At 57.5% G+C, this 16,877-nt stretch overlaps 1 protein-coding gene across 9 annotated transcripts; it reads left to right on the plus strand.

Moving 5' to 3' along the window:
• The first annotated feature begins 4,465 nt into the window (after nt 1–4,465).
• On the plus strand, nt 4,466–12,884 carry ADAMTSL5 (ADAMTS like 5). 9 transcript variants are annotated; one of them, XM_027546565.1, is made up of 13 exons: nt 4,467–4,566; nt 5,402–5,722; nt 5,990–6,188; nt 6,296–6,387; nt 6,620–6,680; nt 6,825–6,933; nt 8,255–8,382; nt 8,694–8,805; nt 9,136–9,222; nt 9,349–9,512; nt 9,721–9,910; nt 9,984–10,055; nt 10,403–12,884. In XM_027546565.1, the coding sequence occupies exons 2-13, from the start codon at nt 5,667–5,669 to the stop codon at nt 10,702–10,704; spliced, it is 1,572 nt and encodes a 523-aa protein (XP_027402366.1). In that variant the 5' UTR covers nt 4,467–4,566; nt 5,402–5,666; the 3' UTR covers nt 10,705–12,884. The 9 variants fall into 9 exon arrangements, with proteins under 9 accessions (XP_027402362.1, XP_027402367.1, XP_027402366.1 ...); XM_027546561.1 differs by having other exon boundaries at nt 4,466–4,566; nt 9,136–9,512; XM_027546563.1 differs by having other exon boundaries at nt 6,041–6,188; nt 9,136–9,512.
• The last annotated feature ends 3,993 nt before the right edge of the window (nt 12,885–16,877 follow it).

Raw genomic sequence — 16,877 nt, forward strand, 5'->3', positions numbered from 1 at the left:
AAAGCAGTGTGTACATGTCAAGAAAATAGTTTGTGTTAAAAAAAAAGAAAAAATTAAAAAAGGAGCTCAGGACACCCATTCAGATATGAGTGTGAAGTCATCCCTCGCCCTCCAAGTCTTGCTGTGTGTGACTGTTCCCCTCTGCTCCCCAGAGTCCTGACCCATGAGGTGGGGTGAGGATTTCTCTCATGGGGGCCGTGGGGGATGTCACATCAGATATGGAGGCCTTCAAGGCAGTGGTGACCTGTAGATGTGAACTACTCCATCACAGGGTCAGTGACCTAAGAAACAGGACTCATCTGGGGAGTGAAGGTGATAGAAAAGATGCTGTTCTCTATTAGTGGGGACCCCTTGATGAGAAGTCACAGAAACTCAAAATTGCTCAAGTGAAACATAATGGATGGCTTCAGGTGTGGCTTTATTCAGGGACTCAAACAACTGTCTCAGAAGTCCAGCCCTTTCTGCTTCTGGCCTCTGTTGGCATCTCTCTAGGACAGAGAAGCAGTACCATCCCAGCTCACATGGGCCACCCTGGCCATGGTGGGGCCCCAATCCTGCTCCACTCATGGCCAGGAACAGCTGGGCAGCTTCAGAGACCCAAGTTCTGAGGCGGGATGACAGGACCCCTCCCACCTAATCTACACAGGAGGCTGGAGGGTCCTGTGGACCACGTGGCCAGGCCTGAGGGATCACGGGAGGCTGCAGAGTGTTGGGGAGGGAGTTTGGGAAGTTCAAGCTTGTGAGGCCACAGAGGGAGCCTGGCTGATCCACATCCGTCAGGACCCATGTTGACTGGGCCTGATCCTGTCCAAGCCCAGCTTCAAGGATGGGGTTCAGGGTAGAGTTCAGTGTTGGGAGACCCCATAACCCCTGGGCCTAGGTCTGGGCCAGTGCATGAGTTGGGGGTAGTGAGATGCCACCGCACCTGGAGCCGCCAAACCTCAAACCCACACCTCCCCTGCAGCAGGTGTTGTGAGTTGAGCTCAGCCTTCCCCTCCGGGAATCAGCTGAACCCAGCTGAGTTTCATCCCGGCTGGGGATGCGAGGCTGGAAACCTGGGGGGCAGCAAAGGCTGGGGGGCATGGGCAGGCACATGACTCCACACCTTCACCCCAGTCATATCTCGCCAGCCCTCAAGCGCTTATGTCCTCATGCCAGGCACAGACTTACTGTATACGCTCCCTGGAGGACCCAGTAAGCGCTGTGTGTTGTCCTTGCAGGACACAGGGCTGCTGTATGCTCTTTCTACAGGACTCAGTGTCTGCTGTATACATTCACTGCAGAATACAATGCCTGCCATAGACACTGTACTCAGTGCCTGCTGTGTGCACTCCTTGCAGTGTGCAATGACTTTTTTTTTTTTTTGCAATGACTTTTGTATACATTTTTTTGCAGGCTACATGGACTGTTGCATACACTCCTTGGGATGTTCTGCTGCTGCTGCTGCTAAGTCGCTTCAGTCGTGTCCGACTGTGCGATCCCATAGACGGCAGCCCACCAGGCTCCCCTGTCCCTGGGATTCTCCAGGCAAGAACACTGGAGTGGGTTGCCATTTCCTTCTCCAATGCATGGAAGTGAAAAGTGAAAGTGAAGTCACTCAGTCGTGTCCAAGTCTTTGAGACCCCATGGACTGCAGCCCACCAGGCTCCTCCATCCATGGGATTTTCCAGGCAAGAGTACTGGAGTGGGGTGCCATCGCCTTCTCCGTTGGGACATTCAGCGTCTACTAAATGCATTCCTTGCAGGTTGCAGTATCTACTGTATATGCTCCCTGCAGGACAAAGGGCCTACTTGATGCGTGTCTCTAGGATGCAGTGACTGCTGTGTATATCCCCTCCAAAGCCTAATGCCTGCTGTATATGCTCCCTGCAGAACACAGTGCCTGCTGTATGCACTCTGCTGGGCACAATGCTTGGAATATGCAGTCCTCGAAGCCTTCTGTATACCTTCCAGCAGGCACACTGTCTCCACCCCCTGGGGCTTGGGGCCTGAGGCACATGGTAGAGGAATGAGTTTGTCCACTTGGTGGCACTCCTGGTCAAGCCTGATTTCTTTCTGACATGGCCCAGGCCCCAGGTCCCAGCTTTGCACACAGTAGGTGCTCTGCAGAGGGCACCTGTCCTCACCACCACCCCCCTCCTCCTGCCACCCTCTCGAGCCCTGACCCACCAGGCTCAGCCTTGTCAAGGTCACTGCCTCCATCGATGCTGATCCACCAGCCACTGGTCCAGCTCCATCCTTAGCTCACTCACACAGGTTACTCCCGCCTCCTAGACGCCCATTCTCTGAAGACCTCAGGGGACCCCAGTCTTCGTTCTGTCCACACACACACCCCATGACCTCATCCACCACTCTCACCACCACTGTGTGCAGTGGATGCCCACGTGTCCATCTCTGGCCAGATGTGGCCCCTGGACTCCCAGCCTCTCCGTGCCTTATGCCTAGATCCATCCCCAGCTGACCTCTGAACTTGCCACCCCCATCCCTCAGGGAAGAGGGCCCCTCCCTGGCTGCTCATGCCAGGCTCCTGCCTGCCTCCTCCCATCCAGTCCTCCTGGGATCTGTCACACAGCCTGCAGACTACTCCCAGACTGCTGGGAACCATCCAGTGCTGTCCCTTCCCCCACCCCAGCCCTTGTCCCCACCATGCCTGCCGCTGCCTCCCCACTGCTTTCTGGAGCCCCCTCCTGCCCCCAGAATGCCAGAGACAGGTGTTCCCAAACCAGAGCGCCCCCCACCTCCCATGGCTGCCACCCCCCTAACCCTAACCCCTCTCTGACCACACCTCCACCCCAACCCTGGCTATTTGTTCCAACCACACCAACTTCCCTATGGTATCTTATTCTCTATTCCAGACTCAGGACCTTTGCATATGCTGTTCCAGGTGCCCTTCTGCCACCTCCCTGTGGCAATCACCTTCTAGGGAAGGGCCTTCTTGACCCCCAACCCCATCTGCAGTGAGCTTGGGCTATTTTTTCAGAGCCTCTAGGTCAGAAGGTGGCCTTACACCCTTCTAGGGGATGCCTACCTCACTAGCCTAATTGGTGGGGTTGTTTCCAGGTGCAGCAGCACATGTGTGTGATCAGTCTTCAGTCATGTCTGACTCTTGTTGACTCCATGGACTGTAGCCCTCCAGACTCTTCTGTCAATGGGATTCTCCAGCCAAGAATACTAGAGTGGGTTCGCCATGCCCTCCTCCAGGGAATCTTCCCAACCCAGGGATCCAACCAGAGTCTCCTGTATTGCAGGCAGATTCTTTACCGCTGAACCACGCAGGAAGCCCTCAGTGGCACACAGTAAGTGCTCAATAAGTTCTGGACAAATAAATGGCATTGGACAGCCCTGTTTTGAGCTGCTCCAGGCTGGAGAACAGAGCGGGACCTGCAATGCGCCCTCCCTGTGGTCTGGGCTGGGAGACCCCACAGCGGGCTCCCCGGAGAAGGCGGCACTCAAGCTGAGCCCGGGCCGAGCCCATGAAGAAGAAGGGCCGTCCTCCCTTCGCCCACTTGGTGACCCAGTATCCTCAAGCCGCTCGCCAGGGGGCATCCCGGGGCGACGGGGAGGAGCCAGGGGGAGGGGGTGAGTGGAGGGCGCCTGCGGCGTCCCTGTCAGGGCGGGAGATGGAGGGTACGCAGATGCTAAACCAGGAAAGGGTGGGATGGTGGGGAGCCCTGGGGTAACCCTGTCCTTGCCGGTCGGCACAAAATATCGCGGTGGAGACAGGTCCCGGCGGGCCCCATTGCTTGGCTGGGGAACCTGAGGTCGAGGAGGGCGCGGCCGCAGCCACATGAGAAGGGGACCTCCTCAACCAGGGCTAGCGTCGAAGCCACGGCTCGCCGCCCGAGGCCGTGCAAAGAGGGCGGGAGGCGGGGTGGGGCGCGTCCTCTGGTGACAGCAGCGCCCGGGAATGCGCCAGGCTGGGAAGGGGCTCTCCGCCCCCCACGCCCGGCCCCCGGGGCCGAGCTTTTCCCCAGTGCTCTGGGGCCCTGCGCTGGGGGTGGTCGGGACCTGGGGCGGGAACCCCGCAACCGCAACCCCGAGTGACCTTGAGGGAGGGGTAGGGAGAGTGATTTGGGGAGGGGTAGTGGCCGCGAAAAGGAACCTTCGGGGCGACGCGATCTGGGCGTCGGTGGAGACAGGGCAGCACCCTCCAGGAGCCACAGCAGGGCGCTCTCGGTGTGCGCACATTCCCTGGCCCTGAGCGCTGCGCCCGGAATAGCAGCCCCGAGGTGGGGGTCAGTTCCCGCGTGGCTCCCCTTCCCTGGGCTTCCCAAGGTCACCGGGACCCGGACTGTCGGACACCAGGCCGCAGTCCCGGGGCGGGGGGCGGGGCGCCGCTCGTGCAGGGCAGTCCCCTGCCGCAGATCCGTGCCCAGGCGCGCTACGGCCGCGCGGGGGCGCACGGCGCCACCGCCCCTCCGGACCCCGGCCGGGGCGCGCCCTGGGAGGCCGGGTGGGAGGGGCCGAGCCCGGCTCCCCCCGCCCCTCCTCAAGGGCCCCGCCGCTTCCGCTCGCCCAGGGGCCGCCCGGGGAGCCAGGACGAGCCGCCTGGGCTCTGCGTAGCCGGTAAGTCCCTCTTTCTATCCCCCCACTATCGCGGCCGGCGTCTTCTCCCCAACCCAAAGCTGGGGTTGAGGGGTGAGGCAACCATCCATAGGGTGGGAGGAAGCCCATCCCCACTTCCTCCTGGGGAAACTGAGGCCCGGAGGCGTGGCCGCCCTGAGATTGTACCCACCGTGCGGCTCCTCGGGTAGGGAACCCTGGAGGGTGGGAACGGTGGTCCTTCTGGCCCCTCATGTTGCATCACCTAGACACCCCCCACCGCAACAAGCCAGTGCTAAATAGGGAGCAGTTGTCAGAAGGGCCAGCCCCCTTCCCTCCGTCTGCTCCCCAGCCGGGTCTTTTTCCTGCTGCCTAAGCCAGCCAGGGCTGGCGTTTAGAGATGCAGCGAGTCACACGGCTCTGATCAGACGGGGTCCCACCCCGGGGTTGCCCCCCACCCACCCAGTTCCTCAGTGTTTCTGAGCCAGGAGAATCGGATAACCAGAGAAACAGGGACTCGGGGGGTCTAGTGAGCCGGCCTGCCCCCACTCAGCGCCAGGACCTCCAGGCTGCAGGCCTCCAACGTCCTGTTGTGACCTCTGGGCACTGCTGGCTGCCGGGTGCCATGGCCCTGGCCCGAGAAAGGACTCACTAGGTGGCTGCTTCCCTCCCCCTTCCTCATCCAGTGCTGTGGTCACGTGGAGGGTGGGGATGACAAGTGACTCCATCCTTCCCTGACAAATGAGGAAACTGAGACCCAAGGAGGCAAAGTCTCTCTGCCACCCCCTCCCCTACTCCCACACAGCTGCCTCCCTCTTCCCTCCATCATCCTTACTGGTGGCCCCTTTCCCTCTTGCAGGCGGCTTGGGGGCTCCATCCCACACTCTCCGCACATAGGCCATGAGGCACCCACTGGACCAGGGCCAGGTCACTCCTCCCTGCCCCTCACCCCATCCAGGAGCTCCCTGCTGTCCCACATCTGGGAGCTGAGGGAACCCTGGAGGCTGAAGGCCTGCCTGTGAGGGGGTGCCTCTGCCAGGCACCAGCCCCAGCTCCCACCAGCCACACCCTCTGCAAGGTCTCATAGAATACTGGACAGAACCCAGCTGGTCCCCATTGCACAGATGGGGAAACTGAGGCCAGAGAAAGAGGAGCACCTGGCCCCTTGCCATACCAGAAGGTAGGCGCAAAGATGGTGGGGAGAGTGGGGAAGGACCTAGGACCCTAGAGAGACCCGTGCACATCCCTGGAATGAATGATTCCTTCCATGATGAGACACTAAATAAGCACCTACTGTGTGCATCATGACAGTAAACAACCAATAATAATAATTTTTACATTTTCCTTCTCCATACCAGGCTCTGTGCCTCCCATTTTTCTCACCTAATCTGACGGAGCCCTTAAAACTTTCCTATTAGGTGGGCTGTATTATGACTTCATTTTTCAGAGATGAGAAGGGAAATTCAGAGAGGTTGAGTTACTATCTGAAATCACACAGCCAGTCGGGACAGAGCTGGGGTTCAACCCCTGGCTTGCTGGCACCCCCACTGCCGTGCACCCTCTGCCCCCCTAGACCCCGCTCCCTCTGGAACCTCTTGCTCCTGCTGTGGACCTTCCTGAATTGTGGTTTGGGGGGCAACGCTCAGGTAAAAGGGGACATAGGCCCGGGGGCAGCAGGGATGGGGACCTGGCTGCGGCATGGGGTTAGCCAGCCTCCCCTCCAGGCTGACTGTGACTCTCTCTCCCCAAGTAGGGTCCGGGTGAGTGGACGCCATGGGGTTCCTGGAGTCGCTGTTCCAGCTCTTGTGGGCGAGGGCTCTCAGTGCGCAGCCGGAGATGTATCCGGTGAGGAGGCTGCCCAGTAGAATGGGAGGGGGTCCCTGCCCCTCCTCTCCTGCCAGCCCAGCCCAGCCCCTGGCCGCACCCTTGGCCTGCCCACACATGCTGTGACTTTTAATCCCACTGATCCAGCTGGAATGTGGGTGGGGTTGGCAAGGGTAGACTGATGGGCAGGCTGATTTTGGGGAAGGGGTTCCCAGAGGTGCTGACAACAGTCTGGCCCCCTTGCTCCTCATAGGTTTCCAAGGGAAGAGCTGTGCTGGGGGGACACCCATGAGTACCGCCTCTGCCAGCAGCCCGTATGTTCTACCCCACCCATCTCTTAAACTCAGTTCTCCCAGAAGCCCTCCTGCTTCCCTGCTCAAGCCCCCAAATATGCTTAGCACCATACCAGGTGCTCTTGGGGCTGTCCCAGCCTCTGCTGCACCCATCTCTGTCCCCAGGACTGTCCTCCAGGGGCCATGCCCTTTCGAGACCTCCAATGTGCCCTCTACAATGGCCACCCTGTCCTAGGCACCCAGAAGACCTACCAGTGGGTGCCCTTCTATGGTGGTGAGTAGCCCAGCCTCCTGTTAGTCCAGAGGGAACAACTCAAAACTGGCCAGGAAAAGTTGGCTTCTAAAAAGGAAGAGGAACTTGGAGGGTTGCAAGAAGGGGGCATTAGCACTGGGGCTTTGAAGGATATGTAGGAGTTGGTGAAGTGAAGCAGAGAAAGCATGTGGAGTTGTGAAGCAGGGGCAGGAGGAGGAAGGGTCTATCCTGCATAGGGTTGAACACCAAGCTGAGGATTTACTGGGAGTTGTATCCAGAGGCCAAGAGTTCTCAAACTTATACCAGTAGCAGGAAATGTTGTTGAGCTGAAAATAGCGAGTTATATAACTGTGTGCCCAGGGCAGCGTGCCTCCAGATTTAAGGGAAACAGGCAGCTTCAGACGCCACGGTGGGGGTAGACACAGATAAGAAAATCCTGGAATGGAGAAAGTTCCAACCGTCAACTCATGTTTTTTTTTTTTTTTTCCTTCACCCTAAGAATTGGAGGAAATTTGCCATGATCTCACTCCCACAGAGGCCCGCCAGGGCCAGCTTAGGCTCTATTCCAGCAGGGTCTGCCAGCCAGCCTCAGGAAGTTGGGAGATGGAGGGAGTTTGAGTGGGGGTGGGGTGAGGGAGCAGGAATCAGGGCTGTGAGCCTGTGGGTGTGATCAGACTATCCATTGTGCCCCGCTGCCAGGCAGAGGGGGAAACAGAGTCCCAAGGAGGGACAGCAACATATTCAGGATATGCAGGGCTCAGCACTGAACAAATACTTTTTATTGAGCACCTGCCGGGTGTAGGGTCCAACTGCTGAGTAAGTTCTGCCCACCACTCTACCCAGAGCCTAGAACATTGTCTGGGAAATGTGCTTGATGACTGTTTGTGGAATGAACATATGAAAGAATGAGTGAAGAATAGGTAATGACGTTAATATTGTGTGTGCATGCTCAGTCGTGTCCAACTCTTTGCAACTCCATGGACTGTAGCCCGCCAGGTTCCTCTGTCCATGGAATTTTCCAGGCAAGAATACTGGAGTGGGTTGCCATTTCCTTCTCCGGATGACGTTAATAATGGGTCCCTAGTATTAAGACTTAACATGAATGAATGAATGAATGAATACATTCTGGCCCAGTATACGAGTCTGGGACAATCCCAGGGAACGGGAAGCAGAAATGCCTAAGGTCCAGTCCATGCTCTGCCTCAGCCTCCATGTGTGGCTTTGGCTGAATCTCTGAGCCTCATATGCCCAAGGGAATGGCTGCCTGGGGAAGACTGGCAAGGAGGGAGCTGGAATTCAAATATAAATCCCCCCACATTCCACCGACTTCTCCCATCCCCAGCACCCAACCACTGCGACCTCAACTGCCTAGCGGTGGGGCACGACTTCTATCACAGCTTCGGTCGCGTACTGGACGGTACCCCCTGCAGTCCGGGCGCCCAAGATCTCTGTGTGGCTGGCCGCTGCCTTGTGAGGATTCCAGGCCCCGCCCCGCCCCCTAAACTCCACCCCGCCTCTTCCCTCCATACCTCGCCCCCAAACCCCATTTATTTAGTTCCTGGTCCTGCTCTCTTCCCTAGGCCCCGCCCCTTATCAAGTCCACGCCCTCCCCTGTCCCATCTATCACTAGACTCCATCCCCAGCCTCCTCCCACGAGGACCTGCCCCCAAGGTTGCATCCTTTTAGGTCTTGATTCGGCCCTCTTCCAGGGTCCCGCCCCTTCGTTGGCCTAGGCGGGCGGGGACCGTCTGACGGCGCGCGTGTCCACCCCACCCCTTTAGAGTGCCGGCTGTGACGGTTTGCTGGGCTCCGACGCCCGCGAAGACCGCTGCGGCCGCTGCGGCGGCGCCAACGACTCGTGCCTCTTCGTGCAGCGCGTGTTCCGCGACGCCGGTGACCGTCTGCCCCGTCCTCGAGTTCTCCCAGAGCCCTTTAAGATGTCCGCGCTGATTGGACAGTCTCCGGGCCAGCCCCCCCCCTCGTCATTCTGATTGGTCTTTGCCAGATTATCCCGCCCTTCCCTGAACAGACGTGGGTTTAACTCTTTTGCTGCCTCACTTAAAAGGTGGTAATAATCGTTAACTCCAATCCATCGATCAGTACTGGTCTTCGGAGGACCAGAGCCTTGGCTAATCTCCTTACCGCAGCATCTCACTTAATCCTCAAACCAGCCTTCAAATACACCCTAGCTGCTCCCCAACACCTTCCTTCCCTCCCGCCCAGGTGCCTTCGCTGGGTACTGGAACGTGACCCTGATCCCCGAGGGCGCCAGACACATCCGCGCCGCCCACCGGAGCCGGAACCACCTGGGTATCGCAGGGTCCGAGGGAGGAGGCGCCCCGCTGGCCGCCCGAATCCCCCGGGGAGGGAGATGGCAGGGTCGGGGAGATGGGCAAGGCCATTTCCAGGGAGCCCGGGCTGACCCTTCCCTTGCAGCGCTGATGGGGGGCGACGGGCGCTACGTGCTCAACGGGAACTGGGCGGTCAGCCCGGCCGGGACCTACGAGGCAGCGGGCACCCGCGTGGTCTACACCCGCGCCACAGGGCCGGAGGAGACGCTGCGCGCCGCCGGGCCCACCTCCCAAGATCTGCTCTTGCAGGTGGGGGCGGGCCTGAGAGGGTAGCTGGGCGTTGGGGTGGGGTCAAAGAATCTGGGAAGGGAGCAGGGGTCAGAGGGGGAAGGCTGGGGACTACCGGTCAGAGGGAGGAGGCAGGGTAGAGTGTGCGTGGCGGGGAGTGGCCGGCCACTCCCCGGTCCGAGGCAGTGCCCTAGTGTGTAACACTCTCCCCGCCCCGCCTCCGCCCCAGGTCCTCCTGCAGGAGCCCAACCCAGGCATTGAATTCGAGTTCTGGCTCCCTCGGGAGCGCTATGGCCCCTTCCAGGCGCAGGCTCAGGTCTTGGGCTGGTCCCCGCGGCAGCCTCAGCCTCGAGAGGTAGAACCTCAGCCCCTTGAGTCCCCCACTGTCATCCCTCCACGGACCCCGATACCCACTCCAGGTGAGCTGGGGACAGCCTGGGTGGGGGGCCAGCAGGGGCAAGGCCCGCACCCCTGACCGCACTGCCCCTGCAGAGCCCTGTCCACCCTGCCCTGACACCCGCGGTCGTGCCCACCGGTTACTCCACTATTGCGGCAGTGACTTCGGTGAGAGGTCCCTGACCCCATCCCTCACCTGGCCCCCAATTGACCTGAACTTGACCCCTGTCTTGCTGACCTGTAACTCTGGTCCAACTTTACCCTTCACTCCTTGACCTGACTACAACTTGACCCGTTGTGACCCTAATTTTGACTCCCTGATCTGATCCTTTGCCCTAATCTGACTCCTGACCCCTCATTGATCCCTAAGCTGATCTTGACCCCAGGCCACAGCTGACCACAGTCCCCAAGAGCCTCCATTGCCCCACCTGACCCCCAGTTCTGTCGTCTTGCAATGGGTGCATGGTTGGGACCCAGACCCTGTCCAGCAGGGCTCAGCATGGTCCCACCCACAGTGTTCCGGGCCCGTGTGCTGGGCCGCGTCCGCCAGGCTCAGGAGACTCGCTATGAGGTGCATGTGCAGCTCATCTACAAGAATCGCTCTCCACTTCGGGCCCTGGAGTACGTGTGGGCGCCAAGCCGCTGCCCTTGCCCCCCGCTGGCCCTCCATCGGGACTACTTGCTGGCTGCGCGGCGCCTCATCAGCCCTGATGGCACCCAGGACCGGCTGCTGCTCCCCCATGCTGGCTACGCTCGGCTCTGGAGCCCTGCCGAGGACAGCCGAGTGCGCCTGGCTGCCCGGCACTGCCCTCTCTGAGCCCCCGGACTAGACCTTGGCCACACATGGGTGACTAGTCTTAAAGTCAGCATATGTCTCCTCTTGCCATAGTTTCCAGGGAGCTAGGCACTGTTTGTCTTCCACCTGCAGCTCTATGACTCTCCCATCATCACACTCAGACACCTCTACATTCAGAGCCGCTCTCACCAGCAGGCCCACACGGGTGGGGACTCACTGAACAGACTTTTAATTCTGGTTTCCTCTCTCACCTTGGCTGCCAGGAAACCCATAGCTGTTCTACACTCAGAGACTTTGTGTCTGCTTTCATTCCCCTTGCTTCACACTCATGTGCTCAGAGACATTGTCACACACAAGCCTGGTCCCAGGAAAACATGCCTAAAGAGATGTTGTAATGGTTTTCCCTCTTGTCCTGCCTACCAGAAAGTTCATCACTGTTTAACCCCCGACACTCTCTCCTTTCACGCTGCTACTTACACATGTACTCTCACATTTTCAGAGACACTGTCACAAACAGGCATGACCCCCAGAAAACATGCCTACCCAGGCACTGTAACATACCAATGTCCCCTTTTGCCCTTGCCACCAGGAAGTTCACAGATAATCTTAACAGCTTCAGCAATTTGAGCGTGGGGTGGGCTTTCCTCCAGGCAACCCTGCTGTTCATCCCTTTTTTATTCCTATTTAATTTTTACAAGAGCTGTTTAAAAAAAAAACAAAAAACAAAAAACAAGCCCAATTACACACACTTGGCCGCAGACACTTTGGAATGCGCTGGTAATGAGATCTACAGTCATGCTCCCTGCTCACCCCCACCCCCCCCCCACCAACCCCTGTGTGCACATGTGATCATGTGCCCTTTGTCCCTCCTGGTCCAGCCTCCAACTCTCTCCAGCATGACTGATCCTGGGAGCATTGTGATGACAAGAAATAGATGATATGGGAAGGTGGGGGTTTCTTAGGTCCCAACCCCATCCCCATGCCCCTTGGGGCCACACATTCATCTCAGGCCATTTCGAGGGGGGGACCCCTCCAGCAGAGTAGGCAGGTCAGTGCCCCACCTTCAGCCTGTGCCCTGTCCTGGTGTTCTGGATGTGGTCTCCTCATAGCTTCTAGAGCCAGGAGGGTAGGCCTAGGTCATGTGGATTGGAAGTGTCTGCGGGGTACCAGCAAACCTCTCCTGCCTCTCCACCCTGAGTGGGGTGGCTCATGCCATCATTTGAGACAACCTGCTCATCTGTACTGTCTGTGGTTGTTTTCCTCTGGGCCGCAGGATGGTGGGAGTGTTCAAGGGGTGCAGGACATGCAGGTCTCAGTGGACTCAACCCTTGACCTTGGGGGTGACTCCGGTCAAGCCCTGCAGCTCTCTGGGCCTCAGTTTCCCCATCGTGAGTACTCTTTCAGCCCCACTCAGCCCTGACCATGGGAAGCACACCCTTCGGGACTCCTGCCCTACCCCTTCGGTTCACTCGTGCGTTCCTCCAAAGACTATTTATTGAGCGCCTACTGTACGCCTGGGACCAGCAGCGCCTGGGGCAGCCCAGGCCTGGCCCAGTCTTCTGCAAAAAGTGATGAAGCCGGAGGATCTCAGGACCGCCCCCTCCCGCGAGGCCGAGCTGGTCGCAGCTCTGGAGGGAGGCGTGTGGCCCGCGCGCCCCCTGGTGGCAGGACGGGGAAGAAGGGATTCCGCGCTCCGGGTGTTACCTGCAGTCCCCAAGGGACCCCGAAAGGCCCAGATGGGCCCCTCTGCCTCACTACAGTGCGGGGATGGATCGGGGAAGTTGAGTCTCCGGCTTCCTCCGCCCCGGAGCTTTGTGGAATAGCGCTGCCATCTACTCACCAGCTATCTGGACCGGTTGTCCAGGGCGAGGCGCCTGCCCCGGGGTGGATTGGGGGTGGGGGGAGAAAGACGCCAGTGCGGGGTTCACTATCAGACAGCATGGCCTGTGACCCCACCAGCCGCGACTTCCAGCAGCCGCTCCTTCAGGCGGCAACATTGTTTCCGGAAACGACCATGTAACCAGGGATCGATGGAGCCATTTAAAGACAGAACACATTGCAATTTTAGATACTCGAATTCAGCAACGTAGTTGAGGTCCAAACTAGCATTAGCACTTGCCCAGCAAAAGTTCCACACCGCTTTGACACTTTCTTTTTAAACATGAATAAAAAGGCCAGGTGGTTACATGCAACAAAGGAAATGAGTGACTCAAGATCTGTTTCTTTGTGTCTTTACCATCCTCGGGTTTATTATTGACTGTCCACTTGGGTTAGCCACTGGATCGCTGCCCGGAGAGACCGCAGGTGATTACAGACGGAAACTCCCTCTCCAGGGAGGCATGCACAACTGAGTCCACTCAAGCCTCCCGCCCTGGGAATTCTTCAAATGGACTTCCTGCAGGAGGCAATGTTTATTAAAGGATGAAAACTGGAGAAGGAAATGACAACCCACTCCAGTATTCTTGCCTGGGAAATCCCAGGGACAGAGGAGCTGGGCGGGCTACAGTGCAAGGGGTCACAGTCAGACACGACTTAATGACTAAACAATAACAACTCCTTGGTCTTTGGTTCTGTGTAACTTAAAGCTAAGTTCTTGGGACTTCAACTTCCTAGAAATATTTTGAGGTTAATACTGGAGCCAGCTGGACTTCATCTAGCAGATTTGAGATAAATAAGGAGCTATGACAGGGCTTCCCAGGTGGTGCTAATGGTAAAGAATCTGCCTGCAAATGCAGGAGACTTAAGAGATGCAGGTTCTATCCCTGGGTTGGGAAGATCCGCTGGAGAAGGAAATGGCACCGCACCCCAGTATTCTTGCCTGAAAAATTCCATGAGCAGAGGAGCCTGGTGGGTTACAGTTCAGAGGGCCACAAAGAGTTGGACACGACTGAGCACACAAAGAATGGAAACAGGAAGTTTGGAACTTGCGTTCCTGTTAAAACTGTAGTAATCACAACAGCTAATTCATCCTCCCCACAAAAGATTGTATTCAGCAGTCTTGCAGCATGCCAGCTGTGGGGAGCCGGGTGAGATGCTTTTCTTACTGTTTTGAATTCTCTGCAGAGATCACCCCTCTGTTGGCTGAGCTTCTCTCTCACTGACCCTGTACCATCTGGCTGGCCCACAGGAGAACACATATCCAGTTGAGGGGCTGCCCCAAACCCCCGAACTGTCTCACACCCAGAGGGTTAGTCGAGGGCATGGGGGTTAGGATGGTATGACCACCTGGGTAAACAGTTTGGCTGTTTCTGCTATAGTTGAAGTAATGCTCGTGTACAAAGTTGAATTATCATGTTCGTGTCCTACCCTCTAGCATCTGTGAACAGGACCTTTGGGGAAAGGGTCTTTGCAATGTAATTGAGGGTCTCAAAGGAGTACCTGGGTGAAGCCTAAATCCAATGACCAAGCACCTTGAGGAGGCACAGAAAGAGAAGATACCCATGTGAAGACAGTGGCAGAGATCCGAGGGAGGTGGCCACAAGCCCAGGGATGCCTGGGGACTCCCAGAAGCTGGAAGAGGGAGGAAGGACCCTCTGCTGGGGCATCCAGAGGGAGCACAGGCCAGTGACACCTTGATCTTGGACTTCCAGCCTCCAGATGGTGAAAGGGAGAATTCTGGTTGTCCCAAGCTGCCTCACTTGTGGTAATTGGTGGCAGCAGCCCCTGAGACTCAGAAGTTCACCCCACACCCTGCAGTCTCTGACAGATAAGAGAGTCGCTAGCTCCACTCACCAAAGGCTGCTTCTAGAATGTTCTGAGCAGCTGTCGTCGCAATAGCCCGGACTGGAAACAACTCTAATGCCCATCAGCAGGGGACCAGATCATTCTCTGGCCTTCCTGCAAAATGACATGCTCTCCTCTCCAATGACAAAGAATGACACCCAGGTCACTTCCGCAGCAGCGGGGTGAGTCCGAGTCAGACAGGAGGGGACAGAAGATATCATGGACATGATGCAAGTGACCTTCAATGACAGAGGGGACCAAGGCAGGGTGGGGGCTCCCTGGGTGGGAAGTGACTGGGTGGGGCTGGTCCTGTTGTGTTATTTGCCCCCAAGTTGCTGGTTACACTTTTCCGTACATTTAAATTAAAAACAAGTCTGAAGAGCTAAATAAATATCAGTGCTTCCACCTGGGAGACAGGTGTGTGTATCCGCTCACCTGTACTCCCAGATGAGCTAATGGGTGGTGGCGGAGGCAAGGCCCAGAGACAAACTTCAAGGGGCACGGGGGGCAGGGCAAGGCCAGGTGCAGAGTGAGCCAAGGCCCTGTCTCCTGCCCCAGACCCAGGCCACACCACCAACATCAAACACCTGGGCCAGTGATAAGCAGATGATAAGATCCGCAACCCTAGAGCCAACATGGACTTCTCAGTAGGGTGGGGGGTTCATTAATAATTAGCCTTCATCCCTTCCTCCCAACAAATCCAACACCCTCTAGTAAAAGCCAAAGTCCTCACCCACACCTTCCAGGGACCTGCGTGGCCCCCCTGCCAGACCCACTTCCTGTCTTGCCCTGGCACTTGCGGTTCCAGGCACATGGGTCTCTCTGCTCTCCCTCTAACCTGCCAGGCATGGTCCTACCTCAGGGCCTTTGCACACCCCCCGTGCCTGGCCCAGTCCCGCCACCCTGTTCATAAAACTTATGCCCTCACTTTCTTCATGTCTCTACTCAAAAGTCACTTCCAGGGACTTCTCTGATGGTCCAGTGGTGAAGACTCTGCGCTTCCACTGCAGGGGGCACAGGTTCAATCCCTGGTCAGGGAACTAAGCTCCCACATGCTGCATTGCATGGCCATACACACACACACACACACACACAAAATCACTGCCATAGAGAGGCATTTTTCCAACGCTTCCAGCTTCCTGCCCTCAGCTCCCTAGCTCCTCACTGCATATTCTCCCATGACACTCTTCTCTTTCTGACCTGTTATGCATTTATCCTGTCAACTGTGACCTCCCCAAATTCTCAGGAGCAGGGGTTTTAGTTTCTCTGGGTCGTTAATCTATCCTAGGCTCCTGGAGCAAGGCCGGGCGTACGTTCAGTGTTTGCTGAGAGGTTGACTGAATGAAATGGACCTACCGCTCACTGGCGGCACTCATGCAGTACCTCCTCCTCCTGCCTTGCTGGAGTTCTCAAGGATGAGGACTCAGGGCTGCCCGGTTGGGGGCTGTGCAGAACTGCCTCATTTTCGTGAAAACTGTCTGTGGTGGAGAAGCTACCACCAGCTGGAGGCAGACTGGGCCGACAAGGGGGAAGAGGGAGGATGTGTCCCGGGATTGCAGGGAACTTCCTTGGCGGTGTATCAGTTAGAGAAAACCAGAACACCCTCCCTCTCCCAGCCATTCAAGTTCAGGTCCTTGGAAGCACAGCCTGAATCAGAAGGTGGGGGGTGGGGGAAGCTGAGCGATGTGGTGGTTTCAGGGGAGCCCCTGAAGCAGGTACCCCACCTTGAATCAACCCCACCAGGAGCCCAGGGGCCCATGTTTTGTGCCCCCACAGCTGTTGGTCACTGACTCCAGCCCACTCCCAAGAAGGGGGCTGTAACCTCCAGGGCATCTCCAGGGAGATACCTGCTGTCATCCAAAGACAAATCTACTGCCAAGGGGGCAGGTTTCATCCCTGGTCGGGGAACTGAGATCCCACAAGCCTTGCAGCATGGCCAAACAAATATCTCCAGACATGGCCCAATGGCCCCGGGACAGGAACATCCCCAGTTGGGAACCACTGAGCTGCTCCTGGAGCCACCGCCCTATTGGGGTCCCTGGTTTCTCCTCCTAAACCTCCTCTTGCACCAGAAGTGTGACCGACCAGAATCAGGGGTGCGCAGAGCTCTAGTGAGGGGCAGACTGTGATGGACACCATGGTCCTTCCAGCTGTGGCTGCAGCCGCCTTGTGGGAGATCACCAGGGAAGCCCCTTGCAATCCCGGGACACATCATCCCTCTCCCACCTTATAGGCCCAGTCTGTCCCCAGCTGGTTGTGGCTTGTCCATCACAGACAGTTTTCATGAAAAGGAGACAATATCTGCTCCAGGGGCTCCCCTGAGGCCACTGCCTCACTCAGCTCCCCTCACCTCCTACCTTCCGACTTAGGCTGTGCTTCCAGGAAATGTGAACTTTAACAAGTGGGAGAGGGAGGGTGTCCTGGCTTTCTCTCTTGTTGGATTGGATTTGCTACTTTTTGCTCATATGTTT

This window comes from Bos indicus x Bos taurus, chromosome 7 (assembly GCF_003369695.1).
Source record: "Bos indicus x Bos taurus breed Angus x Brahman F1 hybrid chromosome 7, Bos_hybrid_MaternalHap_v2.0, whole genome shotgun sequence".
NCBI lineage: Eukaryota > Metazoa > Chordata > Mammalia > Artiodactyla > Bovidae > Bos > Bos indicus x Bos taurus.